Source organism: Theobroma cacao, chromosome 9 (assembly GCF_053813885.1).
Source record: "Theobroma cacao isolate CCN51 chromosome 9, ASM5381388v1, whole genome shotgun sequence".
Lineage (NCBI taxonomy): Eukaryota > Viridiplantae > Streptophyta > Magnoliopsida > Malvales > Malvaceae > Theobroma > Theobroma cacao.
This window is the reverse complement of record NC_142647.1, coordinates 1,592,718-1,606,257: the sequence shown is the minus strand read 5'-3', so window position 1 is coordinate 1,606,257 and position 13,540 is coordinate 1,592,718. Positions and strand designations below refer to the sequence as shown.

Below are 13,540 nucleotides of genomic sequence, written 5' to 3'. Positions count from 1 at the left end.
AGCCGACACTCCATAATTCTGTCAAATGTTTATACCTGTGAAGATTGTAAAGCAGGTGCCACTGCCCACATGTAAAGAGCACACAAAACACAAACGTTAGACCTGTGACTGTGAGATTCATTAAAAAACATTGCGAGGGGACTTTGATGAGGACTAGGGGTCCAAAGAGGAAAAGATAAAGGTCTGTCCGAACAGAAAAAGGAGAAAATCTTAGGGAGCTTACTCTTTGTCAGTTCAAAAACAGGAAAAATATGAACAGTTCTAAAGATTATCGCTGATGTATCTCTAAGCAGGAAGAGAAATTTTAACTTATGATTGTTGAGCTATCAACTTCATTCCTCTGTAATGATGAGCAAACACTTTACAATCTCTAGAACTTCTAGCTTTCTACAATATCTGGTACTGGTAGTTTAGCAATCAATTTTCATTTCTTTGAAATAGGAAGCAAAACTCTGTACAAACATGACTTCAACTATCACTCTGTAATCTTTGCCTAAGCCTATGATATTTGTTATAATTGTAAGTTCATCCTCTATGTTCTGCTACCTAAAAATGGAAAACGGAAGAAACACTGCTACAGTAATCAAACCATGACCTGAATCATATGACCGGCGGTGGTGGAGTTTCCCATATGTCAAACACATTTTCCTCACTGTGAAGTGCAAAGAGCCGATCACCACCAATCGAAAAATCACAGATTGAGCCCCCATAACTTCTTCGAAGCCTTGATGTTAACACCCAATCAGGACCACAGAACACAGAAATGCAATCATTCATTGACGAAAACAACTGCCCATTATGCAATGCCAATTTGGGATAGCAGGGCTCATCCGGCATCTTCCCCTTCATCAATTTACTTCTGGAACTCCACCTCACACTTCCTCCGCTGATCCTCAAATCCATGAACCCCAAATCCTCATACTCGTTCACTACGCAAACAGAGTTGCATTCCTCCATTGCAATAGCATCTCTCACTCTCTTCTCATCAACGGTTAAAGGAGCACCAATATCAGACCAAGACCAGACCATTCTCTTCTCTCTAAAATCAAGCAAACTAATATAACAGTTATCCTTTCTAGGAAACAAGGTAGCAACTAACAAACAGTTACTCCCATTCAACCATTGTAGTTTATCAGCATCACCAAGAGACCAGCCAGGACTCTCATAAAAAAAGTCAATCTGTTTACCAGTAACTTGGTCCCAAACCCCAATCCCATATTCATTGCTCCTCCCTTTACAACTAGCAAAAATCTTATAATCAGGACTAAAACTCAAAGCCCCAGCAGTGTAACTCTTAACTTGATTATCATGAACAACATTAAACTTATATCTCAAATCTCCAGTAGATGAACTAAACAAACCCATCCCACCATCTCCTCTCCCTAACCTTTCACAAGCACTTATCAAAACATTCTCAGGGTTGACCCAACCAATGTCGTTGACTCTCTGGTAATCAAGATTGATTGGCGGGTGTTCTTCTAACATCCAATCAAAAACATGAACCATGCTACCATGAGCCACACAGCAGCCGCCATCAGGACCAGCTCGGATGGCTGTTCCATCCCCTGGGGCTCGCCCTGTTACTGACTTAGACAGCTTTAACCTGTTACCATCAAAGGGACCCCATTTGGCCGAACGAACATGGTCAATTAAGCCATAAAACGTGGCTTCCTTGTAAAGAAGCCTTTCGGGGACATTTGAAGGAATGTAGAGATCGCCTGTGCGGAGAAGATCAAGGAGGATAGCGAAACAGTCAGGGTTTCGATCGATGAAGAATTCTTGACGATTGTTTGGCTGTTGTTGTTGTAAGTTCCAATTGTCGTCAAATAACGCACCGAAAAACGAATTTCTGCCTGCGTTTGCGAGTGTTGTAGCTGTCGTTTGAAAGATTCTGCCTCCTACATTGAATTTGACTATGTCTTTTTGGATTCCCATGATTGGATTTTTGTCAAAATTTTAAGAATCCCAGATTGACAAGCACAGGAAAGTTTGAGATTTTGGTCTGAGAATTGCGCGTTTGGAAGGGGACAAGGCAGAGGATTTCAGGGGAGGGAAAAATGAGATAATTTTCCTCAAATTTTGGAGAATTTTCTAAAACTAAGATAATTTAAGATCAAAAGAAGAACCAACGATAGGAGAGGCTAATCACGAAGCAATAGGAATTGAAAGATGAAGAAAAAGCTCAACTCGAACAGTGATTAACAAGAGGAGATGCTCTGCTCGAACAGAAACAGGGGAAATGAATTAAATGAGAGAAATTGAATCAAATTGAGGAAAATTTAGATCTGGGTATTGGAAAGAAAAGGTTTTTAAAGCCGGGTTTTAAATTTCGTGGAATTTGGTGAAGTAGAATTGAAGAATTGGAGCGTCTGAATTTTCAAATAAATTGACTCGGACCTTTTTTTTTTTTTGCTTGTGACTTTTCTCTCTCACATTGCTTTCTCCATGTTTTTCTCTCTCTTCTTCCACGTCTGTCCCTTGCCTCTCTGAGTCTTTCCATTGGTCCGGGCAATGGTTGTGCTTTATGCAGATCAAGTAGGCTCTAGTGGGGTGCCCTTGTTGCTTTTGCTTCCCGCCGTCGATGGCTCAAAAATATCAAATCAGATGGACTCTCCAACAATCAAACGGTAGATACATACCGTGATAGAAGGTAATTCTGTTGGGAAATTCAAGGCCTCAAGTGAAATTGTCAATGAAGTCAGCAATTTTTAAAGTATTTAGCCTAAAAGAGACCGCGTCTTGTGGGGTGTCTTACTCTCTCTTTTTCTCCAATTTTCCCCATTTTTTTTCTATTATTATCACCATTATTTGATTTTGAGCCTCATACTGGGATATGATTAATAAACCAAATTGACACGCAAATTGAGACTTGGGGAGTGTTTAAAATCCTCCCTTATTCAACACTTCAAATCATACTTTTACTAAGGGTTCTTGTCGTTTAGCATTTGTAGAATCAAATCTATGATGATAAGCTTGTGCCATTGGGATAAGTATATGTGATGTAAGCCACCATTTACACATGGAAAATTAACAACTATATCCTCCAACTCAATTTCACTTTTTACACTTCTTTAATCCATCACTCTTGTCTTCCCCTGTTTGTTCTTGATCTAAGCACACCCTGTTTTTGTGTGATTGCTTTGTTTGCGGGTCATGGACGGCACATCATGGCAGGTCGGCTTCTGCTGCAATTACTAAGAAACAACTAGGTGGCATTCCTTAATTTACTGCTTCTGTGTTCATTTTCCATGCTTCCAAGGCACTCTCCTGAAAGTTGGAAGCATTCTACAATCCCCCTCATTCATAGGTTTGATAAACTGTGGGCCAAGAACTTTCAGTTTTACCCCCTTTTTTCCTAACAATTAGAAGATTCCTTCAATTGAATTTGAACCCTTTCTTTCTTGTGGGGCGGAGTGGTGGTTTTGGGGAGGAGAGATCATCTTTATAATTAAGTTGAACCCTTATTCTTTAAGGCTCCCCCATCAAACTATATACATATGTGTTCCTTTTATTTGTTAAGCATTTATAGCACATAGCTAGATTGACAGATGAAGTAAATATAGATGGCCAAGTCCTGAATTTTGCATCGTGATTGATGCCAATCTTCAGTCCATGTTAAGCAACTTCAATAGCTGATGATCATCTTCTTGTCTTCTATGTTTGATTCCTGTCTATAAATTATTGGGAAATGACAGCATAACAAACAGTAAAAAGATATGCGTAGGAAGATTTCTATAATGATGGTGATGACAGCTTCCAAGCTTCTGTCAAAAGATAATCAATTAGATCTAAGCTTACTCATATATATCATTATTACAATAGAAGCTACCTTAAGATCAAAGAGAACTTGGGGATCATTATGTTCTTTGTCTCTAGTTCTCTCCTTGTTCGTTCGTTTCCACTTTCTGCTCTGTCTGATTCCTATGTCTGCTCCTTCGTTTAGTCATTGGAAGCAACCACCAAATCACTACAAAATATTGTTACCTTACTTTTGGCTGTATTGGGAAAATTTCACAAAGGCCAAATCTTCATGCCAGTTTCCTCCCCCTGAAACTTCCCACATTGCTTTCTTCCTTTCAGTTAACTTTCTAGCATTCTTCCAAAATGGGTTCAGGAATTTTGCATCAGTAGGTACAAACTCATTTAAATTTTACCTATAAAAATACTTGGTTAGATTAATCACTGATGATGGCCTCGATGTCACATCATGAGTATGATGAGGAGATAATGTGGTGGTTAGCCCACCTTAATCAGGCTAAAGAATGTAGCAGCCTAGAAGCCAGAAGGGATATACATAGCTTGAACCTAACCCAAACATCCCATTTGCTTTGATGAGACAAAGTGGTGCAGAGACTTTGCTGAACAACCATGACCACTTTCAGGTCTGCTTAACTAAATGAGAAAACTGTTTATACCAATCAAACATCTGGTATGTTGTTTTCCTGTTAACCAACTCCATAAACATAAACTGAATCAGTTGACACATTCGATCAAATATTTACGGAAAAAAGAAAAAGAAAGAAGAAGGTTGGCAACCTAGTCCAATAGAAGCATGAAGACTAGACTTGAGGGTGGGTTAGTTACAAATGTGGGGAAAGGTTCTGGTTCTGGTCTTGTCAAGCATGCTTGCTTTATCAAGCTATGTTCCTCATAAATGCAAACAGCACTTCCTTTAACAAGTCAACTTGGGTTTTTTTTCTTTTTTTCTTTAATTTTTACTTATGATGAAGAATAAATGCAAGCAGATAGATCAACCTGACCAGAAAAAGAAAAAGTGGGGGGAAGAAGACACAATGTGTTGCATGCATGTTTCAGAATTCAGACTTTGTGCTGAAGCAACAATGGTTTCTAGGGCCCAATTTTGGTCCAAGGAAAAGCAGTCGTTCACATGCCCAAGTCAGTAGCCCATTCAGTGACCCGCACCTCTCAACACGGGCCCTGTTGAGGGGTCACCTGGAGAGAAATTTTTTATGATTGGATAATATCTGCTGTCTCAATCGGTGCTCCTCGTCCGATGTTCTTTTCCTATATTTGCCTCACCTGTCCGATCTTGCGTTATTATCAATAACAAATCTTTGATTTATAAACTCTAAATTTTAAATTTCAATGATAAAAATAAATAATTTATAAAAATCTTTTATTCCTACTTGATGCCTCAATTGATATATTATTTTATAATTTTACGTCACATATTTAATCTTAAATCATCAACTAAAAATCTTTTGATTTTTAAATCTTAAACTTTAAATTTTAATAATAAAATAAATAACTTAGCAATAAAAATGACACTTGAATATTTGACTCATTGATTGATGTATAATTTTTTTTTACTTAAAAAAGCATTATGAAGACTAAAAATTCATCAGCGAAGCATGAATCTAAGGCCATGCTTAAAATTTTCACCATAAAATGATGGCATAGGTAATATGTAATTTACTTGCCAAACATTCCTTGACCAAATATATGCCAAGCCTCTGTTCTTCGTTTGAGCCCAAGTGTACAAACCGGACAGGTTCAAGCCCAAGAGTATGAGTTTGGGCCGGAAGATAAAACGTTATCTTTGGTTTGATCTAGTCCATGGGGCCCAGACAGAATCTATTGGATCTCCACGCTTTTGAGCCCGAGAAACACGTATACTCTCGTACAGCTGATCTTAAATTCTGTGCTGAAGTAATGTGTCTCATGCGGAACACGTAGGATTGTCTGTGCTTGTCGGCCTACGAGTAAGTAGGGTTCGATTTAATCGAATTTATATTTAAAAATAATTTAAATTAAATCGAATTTCACAAATAATTAAATTAATCGAAATTGAATTAATTCGATTAATTTAATTCAGTTTTCGACAATTGAATTTGAGAATTTTTTTATATATATTTATTTATGTTGTATTTTTTTATAAATTAATATTATAAAAATATTATAAATAATAATAAATAATTAAAATAAATAATATGAATATTCATATAAACAACAAATAATTAAAAAATATGAATACAAATAACAATAAATAATTTATGATTTATTTTTCATACGAAAATCTTATTATACTTTCATTCAAATTTAGCTAGTTCGATTAGAAAATTTTTTAATCAAAATCGAACCTAATTAATATAATAATCTAATTATCCTAATCAAATTATTTAAAAAATCAAATTATAAAAATTAAACTCAATTCAATTCGATTTGATTTACATTCACACACCCCTACAAGTAAGAGTGGTAGTAAACGATTAGCGACGATGCACCGCTCTTTCAAAAGCTAGTGATTTGTTAGTACATTCACCCTTTACACTTCACAAAATAGTATAAATTGTGTTTTAAAGAGTGAATTGACATACACACTTAATTTTAATATATAATAATAATATTTTTTAAATATTACTTATTGAGTGAAAATAATAAAAAATCTTTTTATCAAACTTTATAATGCATTGTTTCCTTTGTTATAATATCTTTTAATTTTTACTACTATTATAAAGGATTCTTTTACTAAATAGTAAGAATTAAAATTATGAATATTTGAGGAGTGATCTATATAAGGTCTAAGAATAAGATTTCGGTTGACATATAAACATCAAACTTGTGCAACATAATACCTGTATAATTACAAATAACATTATATTGATAATTAGTAATTATTAATGATTTTGATATATGCGAGTTGCAGTCTGCAATCCAAGTTAAGAATGAATTTTTGTAGTTAATTTATTTATTTAATCAGATAATAACATTTAATTGATAAGATATAATTAATACTACATCAGATAGAAATCTTGCTTCAAAAATAGTGGTATTTCAATTTAATTAACACAAATTCCATAAAGTGGGCAGAAGTCAATGCGCCTTGAAATGATTTAAAAAGCATCGTCTTCACATTCTGGCCGTCCATGATCAAAAAGTGGGCATATCTTTCTCCTACCACTAACCACAAATAGCCACGTGTACAATCTTTGTAAGGTTCAGACCAACCGATCCCGAACTCCACACAACACGGTAAATTTTGGAACATCCTATGAAACATGCCTTTACCATGTCGTGTCGGCTTGCCATTGGCTTTAAGCACTGCGTTTTGCGATGCACTGGCCATGGTTAAATTTAACGCGTTGCCCTTAAGCAATAATCAGGTGCATCGCATCCCAACGTATTTAAATCAATACTAATTAAATAATTTAGTAATTTTTTATTCTGGAGTCTTTGCAGTAGGGTTTAATAGTGAGCTTCCTCTCCCTTTTTCTCTTCCTCTTGCGCAGAAGCCCGAAAAGCCTCTGCTTTTTTTTTTTTTTCTTCAACTGAAAAACTCCTCTCCAGATTTTGAAATTAAAAGGTACGGAATATTTTACCTGATTTTTTGTTTTGAGTAATGGAATCAAGAATGATAAGTAGCTCAGAATTGACCACGGAAACAGAGAAAGAAGAACGTTTTGATCTTGGAAAGGGGACACAGGGTTCTACTTCTTCTAGTGGTGGTCAGCTCTTTAAAGGAAAGATTGAGTTCCATCCAGCAAGGAAGCCCTTCAATGGGTTTAAAAGTTGCATCGGTGGGGATTTTAGAATCGAGACGCTAAACCCCGGGCCGGATCCGAAGCGGGCGACCGGGATGGGGTCTGGTCAAGCGGGTGTTGCAGGAAGGAAGGCTGATGGGTCGGATATGTGGGAGAATGGGTTGGATCCAGTTCTCAGTTTGAGGATTACTTTTCGTAAAATCGTAAGCTTTTTCTTTTGATCCTTTTAGTTATTTATTGATGGGTTCTTTTCTATTTGTTTCCTTTCTCTCAAATTATGTGTTAGGTTTAGTTTTAGCTTAGTGGTGTTTACGTTTTGCTTCATAGTATGATTTTATGTGAAATTCTATTCTTTTTCTGCGCGTGCTTTCAGTTTCTTAATTTGTCATGGATGTTTTTCATGAATGGTTAAATTGGGTTACTTCCTTGAGCTTGCTTTTATACCTATTTTGTTTACATGGAGTCCTTTGTCAAATGCGGTTTTTGGAGATTTCTGTGGCTCTTTCTCTTCATCAAAGTATTTGCTTGTTTCCAATTGGTGGATTTTACAATTAGCCACTTGAATAATTTACAGGGTGCTGGTTTGGAGAATCTTGGAAACACTTGTTTTCTAAATTCGGTATTGCAATGCCTGACATACACAGAGCCTTTAGCAGCTTACCTACAAAGTGGCAAGCATCAAAATTCTTGTGAGTGAAACTATGTTCTCTATTCTGCTTTTGCTATGTGCTTATTCATTTATGTGCTTCAATGTATGTTATGCTTTGGCTATACGTACAAGGCTAGCTTTACATGTTATGTTCTTATTTTTCATCTCCGATGTCCATGTTTCGATTGGTTTGTGAAGGCCGCATTGCTGGATTTTGTGCCTTATGTGCTATCCAGAAACATGTTAGCCGTGCTCTTCAATCAACTGGGAGAATATTGGCTCCAAATGATCTGGTCTCAAACCTACGATGTATCCTTTTTGTGCATCATGCATGAGATATTTCCTTATTAATCCGTAGCCAATGGAGATTAGTCAAGACACTTCTGTTGGCTATAAGTTCCTGAAATTCATTTGACGGACTTATTATATTACAGCCACCAATTAAACCTCAATTAATATTAAAATTGGTAGCTAATTAATGACTTTCCCCCGATTAAGGCATTCTGCTCTTTACTTTCCTAGAACTTGTTATTCTTGAACTCATGCTTAGGCATATCTCGAAACTTCCGCAATTCTCGACAGGAGGATGCGCATGAGTACATGGTACACCTACTGGAATCCATGCACAAGTGCTGCTTACCTTCAGGAGTACCAAGTGAATCTCCTAGTGCTTATGAGAAGAGTTTGGTGCACAAGATCTTTGGTGGTCGCCTTCGTAGTCAGGTAAAATATTTCTTGCTGGATTATGATATGACCAAATTTAAACAGTTTTTGCTAGATTTTGACAGTTTCTGTATGTGTTGCAATTAAGCAAGGGAAATTAAAGCACTTAATATATATGTTCAAGTTGCTGGTTAAGCTTCTTTTAAATTGATGCTCCTTTACATTATTCAATGGTTTCTTGTTACATCTTCAGGTGAAATGCATGCAGTGTGCTTACTGCTCCAATACATTTGATCCCTTCCTAGATTTAAGTCTTGAAATAGCTAAGGCCGATTCCTTGCTTAAAGCACTTAAAAACTTCACTGCTGCGGAGCTTTTGGATGGAGGGGAGAAGCAGTATCAATGCCAACACTGCAAGCATAAAGTTAGGGCAATAAAACAGCTCACAGTTTACAAGGCACCTCATGTACTCACCATCCATCTAAAGAGATTTCGTGCACATGATTTTGGGCAAAAGATTGACCGGAAAGTTGAATTTGGTCCAACCTTAGACATGAAGCCTTTTGTCAGTGGTCCCAATGTGAGTGAACTTCTGTTGCACACTGTAACTTATCTCAAGTCATTGAGTTTGTAGGTTATCGAAGCCATTTGGTGAGACACGCATAAAGTAGTTTCAAAAGAATAATGCAATGTCAAATAAGTGTTTTTTCTCTTATGACTTTTTAGGGGCAGTGATCTTAGGAAGAAGTTTACTGTTCATTTGATATTTATTCTGTTAGATTTTTGCATCCTGAATGCAATATGTGCTGCATTCTGCTGTGGGGAAACTATGCTTGTAATATATCTTGCCAATTACTTTGACATCATGCTTTATATAGCTAATTGAAATGTTAAGTTTATTGGACTTGGCAGGAAGGAGATTTGAAGTACACTCTTTATGGCGTTCTGGTTCATTGTGGATGGAGCACTCATTCTGGCCACTACTACTGTTTTGTTCGCACATCAAGTGGCATGTGGTACTCCCTTGATGACAACAGGGTACTTGAAACAACTTTGTCCTTAGATTTTTTCTAGCTATTAGAATGCTAGTAGAGTGGATCAGTGAGAGGATATTATTCCCTACTTACTAGGAAGAGCCTCCTCTTTCTTCAATTTCCTCAAATAAAGGGGAAAGGATCAAGATTCTGAACCTATATTGTTATCTTTGAAAAATGTGGCTTATCGTGCTATTTTTGCAATCCATGAGAGATGTTCATTATTGGAAATTGAGGACTACTTTATATATTGATAAGCATATTTGTTCCATCACATGTAATGGAATGAAGAGAGATTAAGGGTGGGGATAGGAACTGTCTCCTTTTCTTATATAATTATCTGAAAGATCCTTCTGGATGCATTATTATGGATCTCAGAATGAACCTTCTAATGTGTTTCCAAACATAATGCAACAGGTTTTCCAGGTCAGTGAGAGGACTGTTTTGGAGCAGAAGGCTTACATGTTATTTTATGTTCGTGACAGAAGAAATATTGCTCCAAGGAAACCTGTTGATATTCTTCAGAGAGATAACTCAAAGGCAAATGTGAATGGAAAGTCTGTGTTTAATCAAAATCTTAAGGACGAGGTGCACACTGGTTCAGTTGAGAATAAGTTATGTGCTGCAGGCAATTCTGCTATTATGAATAAAAAGGATAATGTTAATGGTGGCTTATCAAAGGACACAAGCATGAAGCAAGTGCCATCTCAGCGAAACAATGTGCACCTAATGGCAGAAAGCTCAGTGCTTAAAAAGGAGTCTGTTTTTCCCTCTTCCAATGGGTCATTATTGAAGGATCAGTCACAAGCAACTGTTTCAAACCCTATTCATGGTGAAAATTTGCAACTATCAGCGCATTCTGTAGTTGACAATGTTGACAGTTCTAATATTGAAAATTCAACTGTTACTATCGGTGCCAAAGATAGTGACTGCAATGAGAGGGGAAATTCTAAAAGAGATTTTGGAGTCCCTATGACCATGTCACCCAACTGTGGTGGTCCCCAGAACTTGGCCACTGATAAGCTTGCGACTAGAGAGCCATCGCAGAAGGTAAATGCATGTTTCTTTCCCTACACAAGTTTCTGTCTTCTTTTCCTAAATGGGTGGCTTTTGCACCTGTTTTTAATTTGTAAATTGTTTTATGCCTCCAGATTAATCTTTCTTCAAACATTGAGGTTTCAAGTACTGTTACGTTAGAAGATTGTATTAATAAAGCAGTGAAGAAAGTTCCTGGTGAAGCTCCATCTATGAGTACTACTGATGAGACATCTAAGAATGTTGACCCCATTGGATCTCCAAATAAGCCAAACTGTGAGAGTAGTCAGGTGATTGTATATATCATATTCCACATCTAACACTTGTAATAATACTTATACATTGGATTTTGATTTTATTCCCATTTCATTTTTAGGTTGAAGATGCTTCCAACAACAGTACCAGTGATAAGTCACTGAACAAGAGGGGAGATGATGGTAGACAAAATATTATTTTCGAATCCCCTTGGAGCATGCCAAATGGATGTTTGAAGAAGGGAGCTCTTGATTATGCACCCTGTAGAAATTCAAAGAAGAAGCATCTGAAGCTTCGGCGTAAAAACATGCATATTGGCCTAAGATTTAAAATTTTCAGGCCATCCCTACACATGCGCAGCAAGAAGAAACATAAAAGGAGCAAGAAACGCACATTAAACGCCCATGTTCTTGGTAAAACAATTTTGTCGGATGAGGATTTGTTTCCTGAAGATCTGGGGCCATCTACATCTGAGAAATCCAGCACAATCACTTTAGGTTTGATTTATCGTGGGAGGAAAAAGGCAGCCAATGATATTGATATGAAAAATGTTAGCAATAGTGCCAGTTCCTTCGTCAATACTATAGATGGAGAATTTAAAGAGAGGATTTATCAGAGCGGTACCGTTCTTGCAACTGATCAACAGGCAGAAAGGAGTTCTGGCTCAGTCTCAGAAGCAAACTGGCGTAACTCTAGGGAAGCTGATTCTTTGAAAGATAGCAAAATGGTTGCATCTCCGCATGTGCTTACCCAAAGTCTGGGGGAGACAACTGGTGTGTACTTATCTAAAATATCTATTCCAGCTCCTATTTTGCCTTATGCTTTTGAAATTCATTTGTCTCAAGTGTCCATCATCTGAATTTAAATCTTTTATGCTCTCTTTCCTTTGTTTCATGCTTTTGAAATTCATTTGTTTTGTTTTGCATTTCTTTTGGAACACATTTGTTTTGCATCATCTGCACTCCTGCTGTTATTTTTTTTCTCTGACTAGCTGAGTTATTCTTTGGCCTGTTTTGCTCAATGCAGTTGCAAGATGGGATGATGTGGATATTAACTCATCCTCTCAGACCATAGAAGCAAGTGGTCTGGAAAGTGTCAAAATCGGTTACGTTCTGGATGAATGGTGAGTAAACAAAGATGCATTCTTTCTTTTTCCTCCTTTGGTCGCAATATCATCTTTAGCTGCCGATGTTGCCAATTTTTGGAACAGAACACACTTTTGATTTCCTCACATAGAGTGTATGTGAATAGCTTTGCCTGGTTTAAAGGTTTTAATCTCATAATGCCCTGCTTTTTAATTCTTACAGGGATGAAGAATATGATCGGGGTAAGAGGAAGAAGATAAGGCACAATAAGCAGCACTTTGGAGGTCCAAATCTTTTCCAGCAAGTTGCCACCAAGAAAACACAGGTAAAGAAGGCTAAGTTTGACCGTCTTAGCTCTGGAAACCGACCATTAAGGATATGAAGTGATATCCATCTCACTTTGGAGCAATTTTGACCTGTCTGATTGCAGTTATATTCTATGTAGTAATTGTAACCAGGAGAGTGTTTGAAGTGGAGAAAGAAAAAAAAAAAATCATCCCAAAAATTCTGATTTATTTTTAATTTTTTTTATCTTTTGTCCTTTCTGAAATATCTTCATTTGGGAAAGAGAGACATGTATCAATGTATTAACCTGTTTACCATGCTAGCAATAATGAACTTGTGGTGCCACTTATTATTCAATATATCGAGAATTCTTTTTTCTTTTTTCTCTTTCATTTATAACCCCATTTGAATATGGGAGAAATCCCAAATGTCTAGCAAAGGTAAAAATGAAAACACTACTTATAATTTTAAGATCAGTTCTCTTAAAAGCTACAAATATATGACATGACATTGTGCATGCCTCTAAGTTTTTGTTTAAAGATATAATTATCAAGTTATTCGTGTTTCGTGTATTATCTGTTCGGGCTATTCATGTTTTGTATATTTTTCAAAAAAGAAAAGAAATAAAAATATACTTTATACATATATAATATATTTCTTTGCTGGGGGTTCACTCAGGCTTTGATTCCCTGTTCAAGTGGCCCAATTGTTCGGTCCATGCCAGTTTAATTCGTTAATTGATATGACTGTTCAATAATTTTTACGTGAGATGTAATATTTGATTATAATGATAATCATTATTTATACTTAATTTTATCATTAAAAAGATCTCCATCATTCACTCACCAATATAATATGCCTCCCAATCCTAAAAATTGGTAAAAGAGAGTTAGTCATTTCCTTTGAGTGTTAGTAATGATTAAGTAGTAGTATTATCATCATTATCACACGTTCTTATTCTCTGACATGATTGTTACCAGACCCTTGCTCCATTCATACTTGCAAATTTGTGTTGAAATCTTGGGTGGCAAT

At 36.5% G+C, this 13,540-nt stretch overlaps 2 protein-coding genes across 3 annotated transcripts; one reads left to right on the top strand and one right to left on the bottom strand.

Moving 5' to 3' along the window:
* Positions 1-403: 403 nt before the first annotated feature.
* LOC18587854 (BTB/POZ domain-containing protein At2g24240) lies at positions 404-2,596 on the bottom strand. The gene has a single exon (XM_007011885.3). It carries the CDS (start codon positions 1,933-1,935, stop codon positions 601-603), a length of 1,335 nt encoding a protein of 444 aa, XP_007011947.1. The 5' UTR covers positions 1,936-2,596; the 3' UTR covers positions 404-600.
* Positions 2,597-7,197: 4,601 nt separating this feature from the next.
* UBP23 (ubiquitin-specific protease 23) lies at positions 7,198-12,887 on the top strand. 2 transcript variants are annotated; one of them, XM_088810006.1, is made up of 12 exons: positions 7,202-7,324; positions 7,407-7,705; positions 8,077-8,191; positions 8,350-8,460; positions 8,702-8,874; positions 9,068-9,394; positions 9,727-9,852; positions 10,266-10,898; positions 11,000-11,173; positions 11,260-11,911; positions 12,165-12,261; positions 12,446-12,887. In XM_088810006.1, exons 2-12 carry the CDS (start codon positions 7,598-7,600, stop codon positions 12,603-12,605), a joined length of 2,676 nt encoding a protein of 891 aa, XP_088666132.1. In that variant the 5' UTR covers positions 7,202-7,324; positions 7,407-7,597; the 3' UTR covers positions 12,606-12,887. The 2 variants fall into 2 exon arrangements, with proteins under 2 accessions (XP_007011945.3, XP_088666132.1); XM_007011883.3 differs by having other exon boundaries at positions 7,198-7,705.
* The last annotated feature ends 653 nt before the right edge of the window (positions 12,888-13,540 follow it).

Coding starts and splice junctions, on each gene's coding strand:
- UBP23 (XM_007011883.3), top strand. CDS start 7,361: ATGGAATCAAGAATGATAAGTAGCTCAGAATTGACCACGGAAACAGAG. Junction 11,174..11,259: donor CAAACTGTGAGAGTAGTCAG/GTGATTGTATAT, acceptor TTTCATTTTTAG/GTTGAAGATGCTTCCAACAA. Junction 11,912..12,164: donor AAGTCTGGGGGAGACAACTG/GTGTGTACTTAT, acceptor TGCTCAATGCAG/TTGCAAGATGGGATGATGTG.
- LOC18587854 (XM_007011885.3), bottom strand. CDS start 1,935: ATGGGAATCCAAAAAGACATAGTCAAATTCAATGTAGGAGGCAGAATC.